This window comes from Sturnus vulgaris, chromosome 6 (assembly GCF_052056855.1).
Source record: "Sturnus vulgaris isolate bStuVul1 chromosome 6, bStuVul1.hap1, whole genome shotgun sequence".
Classification (NCBI taxonomy): Eukaryota; Metazoa; Chordata; class Aves; order Passeriformes; family Sturnidae; genus Sturnus; species Sturnus vulgaris.
The window spans coordinates 14,663,805-14,684,180 of NC_142248.1; the positions used below are offsets into that span (position 1 = coordinate 14,663,805).

The window sequence follows — 20,376 nt, forward strand, 5'->3', positions numbered from 1 at the left end:
AGGAAAACTCAGAGGGGGAGGTCCAGGTGTTACTGTAAGGAACAATGGAGCCATAAGGATTGGGTAAGACACAAGGAAAGAAGAGAAAAAGCAAGCACGCAAGAAAGGAACAATAGAACTTCAAAAGTGGTAAGTCTGGTAAAAGAGCAAATTTTTATAGAATGCAACAATTAGCAACGGAGACATACACAGAAGTTTTATCTACAGACTAGTAGAAAATTTAAAATCATAATAAAATAAAGCCAATCTATTTCTGCATAATAAATATATTGCTTCCCCTCTTCTTTCAGATTGAATTAAAATTATGCAAGTTAAGGATATCTTACAAACAACAAAGAATCTTAGTTTAGAAAATATTTGTGAAGTAAGTTCTCCTTGCTAGTTTCTATTTCTGAACAAGTGATTTGGAAAAAGTCCTCTTCAATGACACCACTGGCTCCTTAAAAATAGAGGACCTGCAGTCCAGTTCCTGTCTCCACATAACTTTCTTGTTTCACAAACAGAAAAGACCTGACCCTGTGGTCAGCCAATCGGTTCCATTAAAGAGTTTGATCAAGAGCTCCTATATCAGAACAAAGAGAGAAAAAACAAAGCAGAACAAAGAGGTGAAATGGACACCTTGTACTCCTGATGACAGAAGAGGAGTTTCTGAGTCACGCAGAGAGCTCTCAACACCCCGATCAGATAGAGACAGGATATAGCACTATCTGAACACATGCTCAAAATGCTTTGGAAAGAAACAGTTATATCCAAACTGCTGCTGTAGGCAGGAAGGTCTTGCTGGGATTATGATCAGCTGTGTGAATGAGCACAGAGACATACCACATTTGGCTAGATGATTTTTTTGTTAAGACTTGCCAGTGGTACAGGAAAAAAACTGCCCTTATAATGAAAATTATCTCATTTGCAGCTCTGTGATAAGTAGTATTTATCACGAATCTTTGATTCCTCATGCTGTTATTGCAACTCCTCTGGGATGGCATTAATGTACCATTTTTCTCCAAGGCTCCTACTTATCTCAAACAGTCTCTGCTACAAACAGGGTTTTTACCCCTGGCCTGGGAAATTTCTTGAATTATCTGATAAGGTACAGTTTCAGCCACAATCACAGCAGGTCTAGAATTCTGCCCAAATGTTATACAAAAATGTGGGTCAACTGTGCTATACACAGCAGTGTGAAGATAAGAGTTTTACTGAAACTTCTTTACAGAGGCATATAAAAGTTGAGCATAGCTTCATCCTTCAGTAGAAGCACATTCACCTCATGCAATCAAAATCATCAAAAGGAATTTTACAGAGTGTGTATTTTTAAAAAGTTATCTTTAACTAAGGTCTAACACCAGACAAAAAACATGAATATTCAAGGAAGTTAGACAACAGCACATCTTAAAAAAAAAAACAATAATAATTAGTGTACACTAGCTTATATTTTCAAAGCATTTTACAAAAACATGAATTAATTAAGCCTCACAACACCTTTGTGAGATAGTTAAGTATTATTAGTCCCATTTTAGAGACAGAGAAACAGGCATGAAGACAGTATAACCTCCTCATCACCACACATGTCAAATCCAGGTCCACAACATCAGATTTTCCAGTTTTTGCCATGTGTGGCCAGATCTCTTAAAAGCTGCTGGTCTTTAATTTAAATTGTTTCCTCTCATTCCTTTTAAAACAACTGTCCTTATTTCAGTCTGATATGAAAAGGTACCCACCAAGAGCTATTCAAAGATCCCCTCTTTCACCTGTCCCTGCCCTCCCTTTAATCCTTACCCCTAAGGTACCCCCCTTGATGTACTCCTCATCCATCCCTAGGCTGAGCTCCATGCCCTCCAACCAATCATTGACATAGAAGGTGATGCCTCCTCCTCATCTCCAGTGGCTGCTCCTCCTAAAGACCCTACATCTTTCGTGCCTTAGGTTGCAATGCAAGATGTAACCAGCAGTATGTATTCTACCACCATCTCTTGAAACCAGGTGGAGCAGTGTTCCTTATCTCTTCCATGACCCATCCTTTGTCCAGGGAGATATCTTCTGTTAATGGATCATTGAGTCCCACTGCATGACTGATAAGATTATATCATCCCATTGGGAGATGCCCCACCTAGGGGGTGGAGCCAAGCATTTCCTACCAGATAAAATCTGAGACTTGGGGCATCAGGGCAGCCTTTTTCGACTGGATTCCCAGAGGAAGACCAGGCCCATCTACATCACCACTGGACCTTCAGAGGAAAACTGCACCCTTCTACAGGACCACTGCTTCAACAGAACTACATTTGTCACTCCAGGAGGACTGCAGCCTCCATTTAATGGGACTGTTACCAACACCTGACTGACAGAGTGTATTCTGGCTCTGTCAGTGGTTTTTTTTTATATTACTGCATTTTTATGGGGGTTTACATTTTCCATTTCGAGAGGCTCCTGCCTTCCTTAGCAGATACCTGTCTTTTCAAACCAAGACACTTCCATTCCAACACTAAGTCAGGAGTTATGCCACCCCGCCTCTGTAACAGCCCTGTATGTATGAGCACACTTCTCATCAGGCACTGGTCACCAGGAAACTTGCTACGCCTATCTGAGCTGAGACAGCTCAGAATCTGTAAAAAAATAGGGTTGGTTTGCTTCTTCCAAACAAGGAATCTCCCTCTGGCAGGGAGTCTTCTCTAGGAAGAACTCTTATGAGTACAACTGCACTGAAAACAAATATTTTTATCAAGAAGACCCTCAATGTAAAGACTCTCAAGGTAAAGACAAGGGCACAAAAGTATGTCAGAAAATCTAGAAACATTCATGTATTGTGCTTTTGTTGCCTTTCTCTGGACTCACTCTATTAGATGGCCTGGAGACATCAGACATCCTGTGTGCTAGAAAATTATTCTTCATAATCACTTTGACCAGACAAGTTCCTTTATCATATCACTCTTGCACTGAACTGCTAAGTGACAGATTAAGATTAAACTTCCAAACCACCTGAATGCACCTGAATGGATTTAAGTCTCTAAACTGTCAAATTTAATTCTAACTGGCAAATCTGGCAGATCTACTGCTGCCTTTTTGCAAACCCAGGCCCCAAGTGTTAGTGAAGACATAGAAATAAAAACAGTCTTTCCATCTTCAGTCACATATTTCCATTAGACACAATCCAGAGTCCAGGAAGTTAGTTTCATGACAGCTTGATCTGAAGATCCTCCCCATACTTTTGGATCAACTTCACATGGTTATGGTCCACTGACCATTGCTCTGGGAGGTGTTTGGGCTTCATGCTGTCCAAGAAATGCTGCCGCCAGCGTCTTTCCAGCTGCATAAGAGAGCGCAGGCCTCCTTTAGCACAACACTGCACCACCTTCAGTCCATGGGGCACGTAGCTCTCATTGCAGATCCTGCCAGGACACAAGCACAATTTATTTTCACACAAGCCTGCTGTCAGACTCCCAATCTCTCTCCAGTGAACAGCAAGACACTGAAAATACTTCTCAGCTGCAGAGTTTAATTACTGACAAAGGGTAAGCTAACCAAGAGGGAAGGTTTTAAGCTTTGCTTCAATGCCAGACTGTTTTCTGCAACACCGTTACACTGTAAAGCCGGTTCCTCTGAACTGAGAAAGCGTTCTTCACAGCAACACTAAACAAAGCTCTTAAGGTCCATTACAAGCTCCTCAAGAGACTGCAGATTTCTCAAGGCAAGAATTATATGACCCTTCAGAGCACTGAGCCCGTCACTGAATTCCCTGCCTGGACAGGTTCAGAGTTACAACATCTGTACTTTACAAACAACAGCGAGCATAACAAGAAGACATTCATTTCATGCAGAGACTAGACACTTGTTAAGAAAAGATATCTGGGCAGGCTTTGAGAAAGTGAAGAAGAGAAGACTTCCAATATGACTGTCCTTCAGAATCTTGTCTTGATATGTCCTTCAGAAGAAGTATAAAATATTGGAGGGGAAGATGGAGAGCAAAAACAAGACTGGTGAGGAGGAAGAGAAAGAGGGAAAGAAACAAGAGCTGTGGTCCAGAGACCAGTGGTGGGTTGAGGGGAGATGGGCATAAACAAAAACAAAACCAGTAAGAAATGCAATATAAATTACTAAAAACCTTACACCCAGCCTACATGGAATTGCTATACCTGGTTTCCAGACCAGCTGCTGCCTGGAGCATCTCTGGAGTGATTGTGTCTGTGTTATAGAAGTCCTTGATGCTTTGCAGCAGCTCCGCCCTCCGAGGGTCAGGCAGGCTGTCTGCATTCAGCAGGGCTCGCGCCCCTGAGCGCACTTGCCTGCGCAGAGGGTCCTCCAGGAGACGCACGCCTTCCTCAGAGCCGATGGGAGCCCCGAACTCCTGGGCCAGCTGCTGCTTCAGGTGGTTGTCATAGTAATTGGAGATGGCATGGCAGGATGTGCAGAGCAGGAGCACATCATGCGAGTTGTGGTCCTTCATCTGGATGGGGAAGTGCCTTCGGTATTCGTGAGGAACAACATTCTTCCTAGAGAAAACAAAACAGACAGCTCATTGCATTTGTCTGGAGCTGCTGCTCCCCAGTTCCTCTTCTTCCTGCCCCAGAAAGGGTCAACTAAAACTGAAACTAAAAGTCCAGGTATGCAAAGATTACCAGAATACATAATATAGAAAGTAATTACTTTTATTCTTTTCATTTGTAGTTCTCTCTCCAGATTTTCTGCATTGCTTTTTTTTTCTTTCCAAAATTCATCACTTTCAATTAAAGATTCATACTGTCAAAAAGAAAAATCAAGCAATGCACTATGAGAAGTATACTTCTCAATTAATCAGCAGCAGACAAAAAGACAAAGAGAAAAATCTTGTTCTTTTTGACCTCATGAGCTTTAGGCTCACCCAAGCCTTTCAAAAATAAAGGATTAAGTAGTGGAAGGAATAGTATAGTTCTTTTTTGCAGGGGATACCCAGAGTGTGTCAGCATACTGCTGCCCCATCACTCAAACTGCAGCAACCACATGTTCCATATATGCTTTGATCTCTCCCAGGATCGGTATCTCCTGCCTCTCTAAGAGGAAAGGCTGGTCTCTTCAGTGTATCACACAGCCAAACAACTGCAGAGCACTCAGTGTCCCACCCAGGACGTGAACAAGCACAATGTTTCAGGCCACTAACCAAGCTTCTGGGTGCCAAACTTGATGCAGACCTCAGTCCTGTTTTAGAAGACGCATTTTTCTCCTACCCCCTGATCAACTCACCGGATATAGGATTCCCGCTTGCCACACACAACACAGAGGTTTTCTTTGATTGTCAGATAATAATCAACTTGAGACTCAGGACGTCCTGAAGGCTCAAACCGCAGCTTCACAACAAAAGGGTCTGTGCTAACTAGCTCTAAAAGGATAAAGGCAAAGAGAAAATATTAAAGATAAATTGTATTGGAAAGCTAAAATAACAATGCTACAATGTAAGTCTCATGTTAAGTACTTCCAATAAGAAAGGATACAAAAAAATTCATGTTCCATTATGAAGGGAGAGGAGAGGAGAGGAGAGGAGAGGAGAGGAGAGGAGAGGAGAGGAGAGGAGAGGAGAGGAGAGGAGAGGAGAGGAGAGGAGAGGAGAGGAGAGGAGAGGAGAGGAGAGGAGAGGAGAGGAGAGGAGAGGAGAGGAGAGGAGAGGAGAGGAGAGGAGAGGAGAGGAGAGGAGAGGAGAGGAGAGGAGAGGAGAGGAGAGGAGAGGAGAGGAGAGGAGAGGAGAGGAGAGGAGAGGAGAGGAGAGGAGAGGAGAGGAGAGGAGAGGAGAGGAGAGGAGAGGAGAGGAGAGGAGAGGAGAGGAGAGAGCTGCATTTCAAATACCAACAGGAAAACTGGCATGCCTACCTCCAATCCCCTTGTCCAAATACCACTGAGCTTTTTTGCGATCACAAGTGCACAGGGGCTGTCCATCTGGTGCATGCAGGAAGCAGTTGTCATACAGTGGAGATTTTCTATGAAACAAGGGCAGTATTACAGCAGCTATAATAGCATACAAAAAACCCCTGAGCTTTCTACATCCCTGTGTGCCACACTGCAGTTCAGGCAGCTTCCTCCAAACCCCAGGAGTATCCCTAAACACAAACTTGAGGCTGCTGAGACTCCACAGGCTGTTGCTCAGGGAAGCAGTACATCCGAAAATTCATCCGGGGTTCACCAACTGACCATAAGGTATCTTTGCTCTCCTGCTGCCAACAGAATTATAACTCTTGAATTCAAATTTTCAAGAAATGCCATGGATGAAGACAGCATTTTAAAAAGAGATGAATTAGAATACAAAAGAGAATTGAAGTCACAAAATATGATGAGCTAAGAGTAAGCTCAAAGAATGCATCAACTTACAGGCAAGGCAGTTTCAAGGATCAGCTGCCTAAGCCTGGATTTTAATGTTTCATTACAAAAGCTTTTCTAAAATTTAGTGTGAATAGCAATTATTTTATTGACCCAAGAGAAATGGTCTAAAAACACTCTTGCAGCACTGGGAACTTGAACACATAAGTTCAGGAGAACAATGAAGCTGAGCTGATGCCCTCAAACACAGGCCCCAACCTTTGGCAGTGACAAGAAATCCTACTTGAGCAGTCTCTGGCAGTTTGTGGCAGTGTGTGGAAGGGGTCTGTTTTGCAGAAAACATTTCCTTACTCTGCCAACCTCCTTCAAACAAAATTGAGGTGTGGAGAAGACTGGGCTCAGAGAGGACTTGGGAGGAACTGGCCAGACATGTCCAATACACTGGAGAAAACTTTCCTTTCCTCTCTACAGTGAGACTGTACAAATTAGTACTCAGCAGAGCTCTTCCAGCTAAAAAGGTTGATTCACAGGCTATGCAATCTGACAAAATTATTTCTTCTGAGGTCTGTGAGGGAAAAAAACCCAACAAAAGATACAGGAAGTCACCTTCTACTGATCATCAACAGTTCAACTCAGTTACCATGATAATTTCAGTACTTCCCAACTCTGAATGGATAAACATTAAAACTAAACAGACTTAAACAGAAAGGAAAAGTGAAAAAGGACTTCTGAAACCACAGCCAGTGTTATTTCAGACCAGACCAGACCCATATTGCTGTAAATACTGTAAAAAGCAGTAAGTCTACAGAGCTCTCGTGAAGTCAAGCACAGTTAAAAACAAAAGATAAATAACTATATATGGGGAGATCTTAACTTATCTTGGAATGCAGTTTTGTATAAATTTTAATACTCCCATGAGATGCAGTCCTCCTGTTTTGTATTACACAGGCTCTAAATAAACAATTAAAAAAAAAGGACTTGCTCTGTAAAACACAATACTGTTAATCACTGCTAATGAAATCAATACTATTGACTACACTAAAATTTCTTCGTTGTCAGTCCAATAAACTTAAAAAGAAGAAAACAAATACAAAAATGTATTTTTTTCCCAATGATAATTACATATAATTTCAATTATGCCCAGTGATAAATTTTATTAGATTGTATTCTAACAAAACCAAACATACAGATATCCCACATCTTCCATTTCATCGAGCTTAAATCAACTTTTTCAACTTGTTTTTAATTTAAAAACAACTGAACTCTTGCTAGCAAAAGCCCATAACAATTTAGGATTCACTCCAAAAAATCACTTGTAAGGATGGTAATCCTGAATCCAGCAACAGCAGCCTCTGCAAGGCCAAAGCAGCACTATTTTCTCCTCTTACCCCCTGGCTAACACAGAAGGGCATTGCTTTGTTGCTACCACAGGCTGTTCCTTCCTGTGCCCTCCAGCACCTCACATAAGATGTCTTACTCCTGCTAACCTCAGCTTTCAGCCCTGCCACCTCTGTGGCCACAGCAACATGGGACAGCAAAGGACAAACAACAGTTCATGAGGTAGATCCTGGTGAAAGGATAAGCTCTCTGCAGTTGCTACCTTTTCCTTGGATAAGACAGGGCACAGCTGTTTGGGAGCAGAATCACAGCATCACAGAATATGCTGAGTTGGAAAGGACCCACCAGGATCATCAAGTACAACTCCTGGCTCTGCTCGGGACACCTTGGACATGCAAGAATAATACCTGGAAAAACAACTGCCTCCTGCTAGGACTCTGCTCTCTGGCTAATGCTTCCGCAGGGGAAGGAAGGCAAAACTCAAACACCTCAACTTGCTCATGATCTAAGTAGAGATATAAGTGCTGCCCTCGCTTTCAATACCATCTAGAGGAAAATGAGGAAAACAGAAATAGGATCTGACCCCCATGACTGTTAGGTCCTGTGTTCCTTTTCCTAGCTCATGTGATCTACTTTGTTTAATGACCAGAGCATGAGACAACACTCAGGGTTTTCCATATGCAGTGCAAAGAGTAAGATGTGCTCATATACTCACCGTGCAGAATATCCCACACCCAGAGGCTTTCGTTTCTGCCTCCGTGGATCTCTCATTTGCTGATTGCCAGAGGGCTGGCCATTCACCCAAGATTTTCGATTCTTTGTTTTCTGAGGGGAACGTCCCTCTCCACTCTTCTCACCTCCTGTGCTGCCACTCTTTCTTCCTCTAAATGGGATATCCATCAAGCCCTGGCATTTACCCCGTGCTTTCTCCCAAGCAGAGACAGAGTTTTCACCTTCAGATGTAGCAGGGAGGCTGGTAAATCCCAGCAAGTGGAAGAACAAAGCCACTGAGACCTGGGCATCCCTAGCAGCATACAGAATCTGGAGAAAAGCACAGAAATTAAGATACTGACAAACAGCAAATACTCCCAACATTACCAGCACAAGGTACAGTAAAACCAGAAGCTGGATTCATTTCCATTTGAATTTCACATCAAGTTCTGCCAGTTGAACGGCACTTTCCTAACATCACCACATCCCACTACCCTGGGGGTAGTGCCCCCAGGAACTGCAAGGGACTGAAAATATATTTAGGTCAGACATCCTCCTACCCCACCAAACCCTCCCTCATTTTGGCACACTGGCTAAGAGTATTCAGCTTGGTTTTTTGTCCTGTCACTCCCTCTGCCGGTCATTGCTTCTGCAGGCATATGCAGCTTGACTAAAGAAACCGGTAAGTCAGGGAAAACAACAATGCTCCAGAGCATTGTCCAGTGTCTCCAGCAATGTCCAGTGTCTCTCTAATATTGCACTGACTGCTATAGATAGAAAAAAAATAATAAAAAGGTGAGGTTTTTGGAAACACTTCTTCAAGGGATCTTGCCTCACAGATCTTTCAGGACTAAAGAAAAAAAAGGGCAGAGAATCCAGGGAGAATAGCAGAAAATTATCCTCATGGAAAAGGAGGGAAATGCAGGCAGTGAGTCTGAAATTAACTTTAGGCTCTGTAACACATAAGGTTTTGAGGTATAATTCGAATAGGCTCAGATCTCCCTGTTGTAAAACCTCTTTTTCAACTAAGAAGGTTACTTTTCCTCCCAAAATAGTAAGTTGAAGTGGAGAACACACCTGATCTTGTGTCAGTTCTTCTGCTTCCCAGTTGCTGCAACGCACATGAGGAGACTTGTCAAGTGGGAAGTTCAGTACTTTTTCAGCTAAAGACTTGAGGCTAAGGCAGTTGTGAAGTAGATCCTTCCTTCAGTTCAACAAAAAGAGTGAAACAAACATATTAAAAATGAAACTATACACTCATGCAAATTCATGTGGCCTCACACAGCCTGAACCTACGAGAACACAATGCACATGATGCATGACTCAAACAGCACACAGCTGCCTGTCAGCTTTACAGGCCCTCTCCCTCGCCTCTACTAAAATGTCCTTTTCTAGATTTAGTAATTATCTCGTGTCTGCAATATGCAAAGCAGGCAAGGCTGGGAGTTAGTAACATTTAAGGCTGAAGTGTTTGGCTCTGAACTACTCACTTCTGAACTAAAAAGATCCATCATACAGTGATGGACCATTTGTCTGAGGGATTCATGAGAAGCCCAAGAACCAGGAATGACTCAGAAGAACCCTGGCCACTAGAGACAAGAAGTCCATTCTCAGTGCTAAAAAGGCACCAATAGATCAGCAAACCCATGGCCCAGATCACTAACACCACACCCAAGGACACATATAACTGTACATGAAAAATATTTGCAAGTAAAATATCTTGTTTTAGGAAGAGTGAAAGATAAGAAAATGGCATCACATTTGTGATAACCTTTCCGTAGAAGTGTAGCCTTTCCATAGAAGAATTGTTATTAAAAGGGTAAATTGGAACTAGTTTATTTACTATTTTTTCAAGAAATCTTGAAATTCAACAGTTCCACTTACATGCCCTGGGCACATTTAACTCACACTTCTAGGCAGTGTATTCAAACATCTGCTGACACAGTGCTCACTCTCACTGCATTACATCACTGTGCCTGGACTTCTTAAAAGCTGAAGCATGATACACAGAGAAGTCCACAAAGGTATCAGTCTGTGAGAGAAGACTAATGAACATAATTAGCAAATGAAATCCACAGAGTAGAAGCATGACACTTGGGCTGCAGCTATCAATGCCCAATCTCTAAGGCCACCCTAAGAATTCCAGACATACCAGCCTGATATCATTCAACTTATGCAAAACACCTAAGAAATATTTCCAACTCAAAGGATGCCTCAAAGGGACCTACTTCTGTCTTCAGGCACTTACCGCTGTCTCATGGCTAAATACCGGAGGTCCATGCTCCCTTTGACTGGAAGACCATAATCATGAAGCAATTTGCAAGCATCTTCCCAGCATCCTACCCCAACTTTCAACACAGCACTATCTGCCATGATGTCCAACAGCGTCTTCGGAAGAGTCTGGCCACTGGCAACAAGCCTGGGCAACCGAACAAGAATGCAGAGGCCACTGGAAGAAGCCATCTGTAACAGGGATACAGGATTTGCTTTTCCAGCCACAGATACCTGGATTGAAGTAAAAAATGAGAGTCCAGGTTACCTCATTATTAGCAATAATGAGTTTGCTGAAGCAAACTGCAAAAAAAAAGGCCACTGAAAGCACAAAATACTTATTGGTTTATGTGGTCAAGTATTGTTACATGTCTCTAAAAATTCACTGCAAATTATGTATCTTTACATATATCTTTGTATACAGTATGTATCTTTGTACACAGTATTATTGTCCCCAAACTACTTATTGCCACACTTCCACAAGAGAATCTTTCACCCTTTCACCCTTCCCCTTCATAGCTGAGCTGGTGGAAGAAATTAGAAACATTTTTGAATCCAGGTCAGCACAAAGCTACCCACTATATAAATGTTAACGACAAATACATTGTTTAGCTGTGGCTTATACTAATGACTGTGGGGTGAATAAACTTCCAGTCAAAACGATGGCAAAGCCAGGCTTTATAAATTACTTTAAGCCTGTTTGAGATATCACACATGCAAATGTACAAGCGGAAGAGGAACTTTGTTATCTGGTTGTCCCAGTGAGTTTTATCTACATATCAGCATTATCCTCCTTTTTGGATTTAACATTCTTAAGATATTGTTTCTTAAATATGTATCTGGATTTAAAACAGTGTAAGCCCAAGTACTTCTAGTAAATCACCTTTTAAGAGATATTATAAAAAACACATAGTGCTATATTTAGCCATACAACTGTTACTTATTTAGAAAAATCGATTTATCACAGGAACTCAGTAAACAAATACGTCTAGTGAATTAAAAACTTAGCATGTTTAAACATAAGAAGAATCAAAATTAGCAGCTACTTCACTGCCATCATGACAGACAATCAGTTTCAATAGTGAGCCCTGTGGTATCTGTTTAAGCAAAGGAACTGCTCCACCTTCAATGATTTCCCCTTGCAATTTGCAATCTAAAGGAAAGAGAGACACTGCTTGATCACTCACCCACTCACAATCAATTCCAAGAACCGGCCACTTCTCCAGCTCCTTCTTCAGCAATGGTTCTACATGATCCCACTCCTCCTGCTCTGAAACCATCACTATGTCTGCACCAAGGGTCCCCTCTACCCAGAAAAAGGTGGGAGATCTGAAGAAGGAAAGCACCTTCTTATCCTCTGCCTTAATGAGTTTCTCTTCTCCTGACTTTACTGCTGCTTGCTCTTGCCGATTACTACAGCGTGTTTTTCCTTTCCGACACTGGGAGGCTTTCCACAAAACCAGGCCCCCCAGTGCAACACCCAGCAGGGTCGCCAAAGTAATCGTCACGGCTGTTTGCTTGGCCATTTCTTATTTCCCTTTCTCCTCCTTCACCTCACCCTCTCAAAATGGCATTGTGGGCTTCCATCATGGCCTACAGAGAAAAATAAAAGAAGAAATTAAAGACAACTTAATGAAATGTGTTTAGAGATATTAAACACATGCAATGGTATCATAACAAGGTTCAAGCCACAATTTGTGATCCTGACAGATAAAAGGTCTGGGTCCCACTTTGATAGATGGGGGCCTGGAGACTACAGTGATGGATTGGGCAGGAAGAGGAGACTGAATGCTGCTGTTGAACACACCACTAAAAACCTTAAAGGGAATCCATTAAATTTAACTGGTGCAACTCAGTGCTTCCACAAACTGCTATTCCAAAAATAAACTAGTCATGGTTATTATCAACATCTTTTAGTTCAGTTTCTAACTAGATCAACCTAAACAAGGCCCAAATGAAATTGCTGCAGAGTAAGCATGTCCATTCACGCCTTAGTAAACAACAGGCATTTGTCCCTTACATTCACATCCATACTAGGGTCAAATGGCTCTTCAGGCATTGAAGAGCCCTAAAGCAGCAGCATCTCATTTTTAACACAGCTGTCCCTCTATCATACAGAAGCTTAGTACCGCTTCAATAAACTGAAGTCAATCCTGCCCCTCCATCCCTACCTCCCCAACCACCACGTTTCTCCTGAAGGGCTGTCCTTGCACACTTCCCCACAAGCAGAAGTTCGGCTGTGGATGCTACTCCAGCCCTGCACAGCCGCTCCAGCACCCCGAGCACGGCCCGCGCACCTGCCCGAGCGCCCCCGAAGCAACAGGTCACTCACTGCCACCCCGTAAGCTGAGCGCGGACACCGCATGCAGCGAGGCCACCCGCAGCCACGGCCTCGCCCTCAGTGCAACGGCCACTACCCCTCTGGGAACCGGGGATGCCTCTGATCCCTCTGCCGGGCAGGAGAAGCCCCGATAAACCATCCCGGCCCCCGCTCAGCGCCGGCGGCATCGGCGCTCCAAGGCCCGGGGGCGGGCCCGGGACCCCAGCCGAGCGCTCCTCCGGGCCGCTGCCGGGCCCGGCGGGATGGGGACAGGCGGGGGAGTCCGCGGCTCCTCGGCGCCAGGGGGAACGCGCTGCCCGCTTTAGGCTCGGTCGCGGTTATTATCTACGCCGGGAAGAGGCCCGGACGCCGGGAGCGAGCATGCGGGAGGCCGCGGGCAAACCGGACCGCGCACCGGCGCACCTGCAGCCGCGGCCGCCGCCTCTCCGGGATGCGCGCAGCAGTCTCTCCCCGCGCCCAGCCCCGCCGCCCGCCCGCGGCCTCGGCGGGCGCCCGCCGATCGGCCTGCTGCCTACGTCCCGCGGAACGGCTGCGTCCGGCTGCAGGAACGCCCCGCGGGGCAGTCGCCGCACACACCGGGAGCCTTAGAGCGGCGGACGCTTCCTCTGTGCCGGCGGTGCGAGTGGGCGGTGGGCGCCGCCATGTTGTACGGCAGCTAGTGGAGGGGCGTCTGTGTCTCTGGGCAGGCGCCAACGTGCCTTGGGCCGGGGCAAAAATTGGCAAGAATACTGAAAAGACAGGTCTTTTAAAAGGAGATTTTTGGAGTGAAAGTGCGGCTTCTTGTCTGCGACTAGGAAGGGCTTGAGGAGCGAGCCGCAGCGGGAGAGAAGTCACCCACACGCAGAGCACCGGGGAGCCCCTGGGGCAGGAGGGACCCGATACACTGGGAAGTAAAGAACAAAGGCAGCCAGGAAAATAAACAGCAAATCGCAGCCACCTCCAAAGTGGCAAACTGGAAGAAAACAAAGAGAGAACGAATCAAATGGAGAGTATTGAGAAATTAACAGAGGTATAATCATGACACGTGATTGTTCCCCCCGTGTGAGGGGAGAAATATGAATGTTTTTGTAATGACAAGGCCAGAAAATTAGGGAGTTGCTTCATGTTTAAACTAGTTCAAGGAAAAAAGGTGACATATGGGGATGCAACATTTCAAGACCCAAGTGACTGGAAAGAGAATAAAGTTGGTGCAGGTGGGCTCCAGGATCTGGCTGCCTTAGTGTAGGGTAGTCAAGGCATCCTTAAGAGAACTCTGTCAGAGATAAGCACAGAGTACTGAACAAATCTGCAAAGGTTATATGCAGGTGGACCCCCAGAAATCTGAAATAGCAGGTTTTCCTCTTACAAATACTTTATTTTCATTTCTAAAGTAATAGAAGTGTAAATTTACAATAGAAAAAAATGCAATCAAATACCCCAATATTTATTACACAGTGAAAATCTCACGAAGATGTTAGCTTTTCTCTTAGTAAGAGGATTGTATCCCTGGTTGCATTCAAAGCCTTATATTTTTCATGGCATCACTGGCATTACAGAGTCCTGTAGTGCCATAAGTAAGCCACAAGTCTCTAACAGCTTGGCTTTTACCTACATAGCCATTTATTCAAGTATAAAGATTAATTTAAAAATAAATGAAAGCAAGTGATGCATGAGTGTACTCTGGTAAAATGAAACAAAACATAACGCAAACAACCCACAAAACAAAATCCCCAAACAAACAAAAAGACCACAAGTTCCCAAAACCTGATAGGGACATTGCTGAAGATGAGAAGATAATCAAGTGATTATCTAACTGCTGGCTTAGCCTTACAAGAAATCTGTAACAGCAGGTAACTGCAAGCCTTTACATAGTAAACAGCAACATTTATTTTTCTGTGTCTGTAGCCTGACCTGAGGTTTCTGCTGAGGTCTCTGTCAAAAGACTAATTTTTAGCCTAATTTCCTAAGGAAAGAATGCTTATGAAATTACTCTATGTTAGTGTTTCTGCCTCTGGGTCCCATTACGTCCCCCATTTTCCTTGCCAAAAAAAGCATGTTTAAACCATTGCTAAATTCCATCTAAATTTGTACAAAGGTAACATAAGTGAAATGTAAAGCCAAATGGATGAAACAGGTCCTAATAAAGCTATCACTGATAAAATGGTAAGCATGTGCAGACACTGCTTAATATACATATGAAAATCCACACAGCAGTACCACATCAGGACAAATCCATAGGAAACCAGGCCTCACTTGTTCTGCTGATGAGAGAAAAAAGAGGTATTATTTTTATAATGACATTAGCTCATCCTTTAGGAGGGAGAAGACTAGGGTAAATGAGTCAGTGTTCAAAGGCAAATCAATGATCATGGAATATCAAAGGATAGAGGCTCCAGTGAAGACTTAAATTGCTGGTAGCAGACAATGAGCAGAGAGCTGCATGTAGTCCCCACTAGCTCATTAATAACACTCTCTTTGGGGCCCCATCCCAAGCTACAGAAAAAAGCCAAACACATGTTTCAAGTCCTAATTTGATTTATCTTCCTTCTGTCCATGCTAGTAATGCCATGACTACATATGCAAACAAGCCATTTTGAGCAGGGTTTGTTTTAATAGGGTTGATACCAGGAAGGCAGTAGAGTTTCTTTCCTCAAAAAGTCAGAATGAGATCAGTTTCAATCAACTGTGAAGCCACATCCTAAAGGTGGAGTCTCACACTGCACCAAAGTGGATAGAAGATTTAGCTTCTGTTGAAAAGGCAATTCTGCTTCCCCCTTCTACCTGTCAGCATTCTTCTCCAGCCTCAATTCTGCAAATACTGGTGCCCGCTTGATTCAAGGAATTAAGTGAACAGAAATCTAGCACAGCAAAAAACTGGGTTTCCTCTGGTTTAACTTCTTGTACTAGCTCATCATACAGCCAGATCTCAGTGAAACTACATCCTAAGCCAAAAGATGAGTCAGTGGTAGCTCACTGAACGGATCTGACAGAATTTGCAGGTTTTGCAAAAAATCTGAAAAAACTCAGAGGTGTAAAATGCCAGATAATCCCATGAGGATGACTTGTATTAACATAAATCATCATCGATTTATTTCTTCCTTAATTGCCAACCCTTTTCATTGCTTATATAGAAACAGAGATGAATTTCACAGTTCCATTTCTTGAAGAGCTGCTTAGCTTACCCCAATAGCTCAGTCCAGAAGGCACTCTGAGTCAGCCTCACAGTTTATGGCTGCTAAGAATATGACATCCCCCATCTCCAAAACTCATCTCCCAGCTGGGCACTCCAGACTAGCTTGTGCTGATTTTGGCATTCATTGGGACACTTCCATGAGCCAAATAAACACATGGCAGACAAGCAGGTCCAATAAGTAGCAGCATTAGCACAAAGAAAGGGACAGAACATAGAGTCACAAAAAACTAAAGCCACTTTTCAGTGGCCACAAATCATCAGATTGGCTTAGCATAGCAGAACATAGCCTACATAGCAGAACAGCAAGCCCCAAGGGGAGACATTTGAGAAAACAATCCTTGTTTTTCCTACCTTTCTGGTCCATGAAAGTAAGCAAAAGGAGAAAAGCCCAGAAGCCACCAAATTTTCACTAGAGGGAATAAATTACACAAGCAAATTTTTTTTTTTTAATTATATGCTTCAATATGATGTAGCCTTCTTGGTTTACCCTTTCTTTTTCCTCAAAAACAAAAAATAGTGGTATAAATAAACAAATGAATAAAAGCCTTGACTCAGCTCCACTTTTCTAATTATGCATTCAGTTTCTCTGACTCACTCCATAGACATCCAACAATCAGTGTGCAAAGTTCTCAGTTTCCACTCTGGATTAACCAAAGCCAACCAAAAGTTCAACAGAACCCCCAAAAAAGTATTTAAATCTAATCCTTTCTTGCCTGACACAATCAACAATGCTTCACTTAAATACTTTTAACCTATTTAAGACTTCCTTCCTAGTTTTTGACAGACTCTCAGAGAGCTGTATCCTTGGTCTTCTGTTACCCTCCTACATTATCTTTGAGTCAGCTCTGGGAAAGGAGCAGATCCATAAATCAACTGCAGAGAGATATTAATTTATTTGTATTTCAGATCAGATACCTCCCCCTATCCAAACTCAAAACATAGTCTTCTCTCTTCTGTGAATGACTAGCAGGAAATTAGAGCTCAGCAGAGTAAGAACTCTTCCCTAAAACCCTCTCATTATCTTCTTTGTGAGTATCTGTGGATAGCACCACCAGTTTACCTGCCACTGAAGCTTGTTTGTCAACTGTCAGGTCTGACTGAAATGATTTGTAGATCCTAGCACCCAGGGTATATGTAGCAGCTCCAAAACAGCCCTTTGATCCATCTTTGCAGCTAAGACCCTTGTTCTCTTGCTGATATACAAAGACTGCCCTAATATTCCCCCCAGCATTAACCAACACAGCTCCTAACACAACAGCCACTGACCACCGGAAATGTCACAGTCTGACAACAGAGCAAAGCTGACTGTAGGCCTCCTATTAATGATCAAATATACCACAGCCATCAAATGGAAACAACTAATGCAATTTAACTGATTTTCCCAATTCAATTTTATTCAGGAAAAATGTTGAAGGGATAACTTTGTACCAGCAGACAGTAAACCCTCATCAGTTATCGTCAGTCCTTCCAGAGGCAGAACAAAAATTCTGTAGCATGGACAGACGCTAATATGAAAGCAATGTGACATCATGGCCATACCTCATCCAGATCAATTTAGTGCTGCTGAGAGACTGGGCTCTGCAGTCTTGGAATTAACAACTCTGAAACTGCAACCCAAGGTTGTTTACACAGATCATTACTCTAACCACATCACTTCTCTATTTGAGGAATTCTCTTAGTTCCCTCTTCTGTATTGGATCAAACATTATTTACCTACCTTCATTTCCAGGGGCATCTACAGCAAGTCACCACGCTGTTCATTATCTCCCATTTCCTTTCTAGTTGACTCCTCCACTCTGTTGCCTACTTGTTGAAATTCCAGTCAAAACATTTGTCGTGCTTGATTTCATGCTGCTTTTGAGACATGGAAAAGACTATAAACATCCTACAGAAATAAGCAGCTCAAGCAGTGTTTACAGACAGACTCTGGCTTCCTGTGCCCTTTGAGTCTGGCTAGGCTTAATCCTATTTGGTCTGTGACAACCAGTCTCGGTATAGCACCCCTCATGCTAACATGTCCCCCAGAACAGCAACTTGATGAAGTTTGATCTGTTTGACTAACTACGGTCACTACATCAATTCCATTGCAAGCTGCAGGATGTTCCTGTTTAAGTAGACAAAGATGCTTCACCTATGCTACTTCAGTATGACTCAGGACAACAGTGTATGTGCTTTGGAGAGATAACAGCACTCTGTCTTTATTAACACAGAAAGACATTATTTTCCAAGGAAGATATTACCTGTATAGGCTATGAAAACTTCCTTAGGTGTTATATTCAAAATTAATTCAAAGAAAGGAATCAGAGAGTGAAATGAATGCTTACCAGTACAGTTTTTTTAACCTATATGGTCACGTCATTGAGCAGAAGAGATTTGCAGTCTGCTATTATTTTTCTTTCAAATTCTGACTGCTTAGAAATGTGATTTTAAAAAACCCACAAAAACAAACAAACAAAACACTCCAACAACACAAAACCAAACTCGATTAAATCTTTCTTTAAAATCCTGGAACTGGGGGCTTAGGAAATAGTTTTATTTCTATGTAAAACCAGCTTTCCTAGAGACTGGATCCAGAACCTGGAGAAAAAGCACTGGAGATTTTATTATAATGCATATTTATTTCCCTACAGAAACCAAAGTTATCAAAGATATTAAACCTGAACAATACTTTAGGAAATGGGAAAAAATGAACCACATGTTGGGAATTTAGAAGTGAGCAACCGTTTCTGATATAATTGTAATGGTGCAGAATGTCATGGCATGCAAGCAACAGAGCTATAAAGTATGATTTTATAGCAATATCTGAAACTTACCTGTGTCTGAAGCTAAGGTAATAAACACAAACCATGATGGACAGCATCTTTGCCTCTCTGTATTGGGGGTGGCTAGGCATTTTATATTGTAATAGTTGGCCATCAACAACTGTAACTAGAAAAGACCCTTATGTACAGTTCAGATTTGAAGAGATTAACTGCTCTGTTTTCACTTCAGTTGTGAAGCATTGTTAATTGTTATTGTTAACCCTGTTGATGTAACCTCTTCCATTCTTTGTTTTATTCCTAATTAGAAGAGAAAGTTTTTTATTTACTTTTGTTATGTGTTAAAATTAAGGCTATAGTGTTGTCAAATAAAAAGCTTGGTTTATGCAGGATTTAATGCTCTTTCTATAATCTTAACCAGGAAGAAACACAAAGCACTTAACTGACTTTCTATAATGAAATCACTTCTATTTCTATGGAAAAGCTGTCACTGGAATATGGCAGCAGTCTAACAGTACTGAGTCACCTTGCCGCATCACAGTTTATGTCAGGTAGGGTTCTTCCCTCTGCTTATTTTCAACTTTGAAGACTCCTAATTCCCAGCAGGTGCAGTACTACATAAAGACGGCCAGGATGGTCAGGCTAATTCCTCTCACCTTCTGAAAACTGTATCTTCCCTGGGTCCTGGTGCTATGGGGAAATAGAGACCTGAAAGTTTCAAGTTACTCGCTTTGTGCACAGGCAGCATGCAAGGTGGGGCTGGGGTTCTGTGCAGCACCTCATGAACATCACTATTTGAATGACACTCCTGTTGCCTGACATAGCATCAGATGATACCTGAGAGGTACAGGGTCCTGTGAAAGAGAAAAGATATTCTTATTCCAGTAAAGTAAAGCTTAGGGTATTATTAAACAGTGAAGGACAACATAGATTACTTCCACCTGGTTAGCCAGCTGACTTTTGGGGTTTAGTTAACACTGCAGAGTAAGAGAAGACAATTCATTTGTACTTCCAGCGGGGCTGCAGAAAGGTCTACTGACTCACTTGTGATGGGGCAACCCTCCTGTTTTCAGTGTTGCTCGGGAAGGAGCAGGAGAGAGCAAGTTATGAAACTTCAGACGGTCTTCTAATAACTATCACTGAGCAAACAACTACTACAACAACGAAAAAACTCCAAACTAAACTCTAAAGCCGTAATGCTTTGACTTCCCGCAGAAATCACTCAGCACTTACAGAGGACAAGCCCCACTGCAAACCGCCCCCGCACCTGAGCTATTTTTCCTCTCATCTTCCCTCCGGTGCGTTGCCCGCCCGTGGCTCCGGAGCGCTCCTTTCCTATCCAGCGCTCCGCGGGAGCACCTGCCCGCCCTCCGCGGGGCCGCTGGCGGCACAGGTCACTCAGCAGGGCTGGCTGAGCGGCGGCGGGACGCGTTCTCCCGCGGCTCCTCCGAGTGACGGGAGCACCCGTTCCCCGGCAGGTCCTCCGAGTGGCGAACGTGTCCTTCCCCCAA

The 20,376-nt window shown here is 43.1% G+C and overlaps 1 protein-coding gene across 6 annotated transcripts; it reads right to left on the reverse strand.

Moving 5' to 3' along the window:
• Window positions 1–134: 134 nt before the first annotated feature.
• On the reverse strand, window positions 135–19,489 carry EXD2 (exonuclease 3'-5' domain containing 2). Of its 6 annotated transcripts, none has more exons than XM_088167106.1 (9): window positions 17,824–19,489; window positions 11,781–12,186; window positions 10,571–10,827; window positions 9,400–9,526; window positions 8,327–8,652; window positions 5,830–5,936; window positions 5,209–5,344; window positions 4,125–4,481; window positions 135–3,380 (listed from the first exon to the last, which is right to left on the reverse strand). In XM_088167106.1, exons 2-9 carry the CDS (start codon window positions 12,117–12,119, stop codon window positions 3,164–3,166), a joined length of 1,866 nt encoding a protein of 621 aa, XP_088023232.1. In that variant the 5' UTR covers window positions 12,120–12,186; window positions 17,824–19,489; the 3' UTR covers window positions 135–3,163. The 6 variants fall into 6 exon arrangements, with proteins under 6 accessions (XP_088023232.1, XP_088023231.1, XP_088023234.1 ...); XM_088167105.1 differs by lacking the exon at window positions 17,824–19,489 and adding an exon at window positions 13,511–13,530; XM_088167108.1 differs by lacking the exon at window positions 17,824–19,489 and adding an exon at window positions 13,511–13,529 and having other exon boundaries at window positions 4,275–4,481.
• Between the last annotated feature and the right edge of the window lie 887 nt (window positions 19,490–20,376).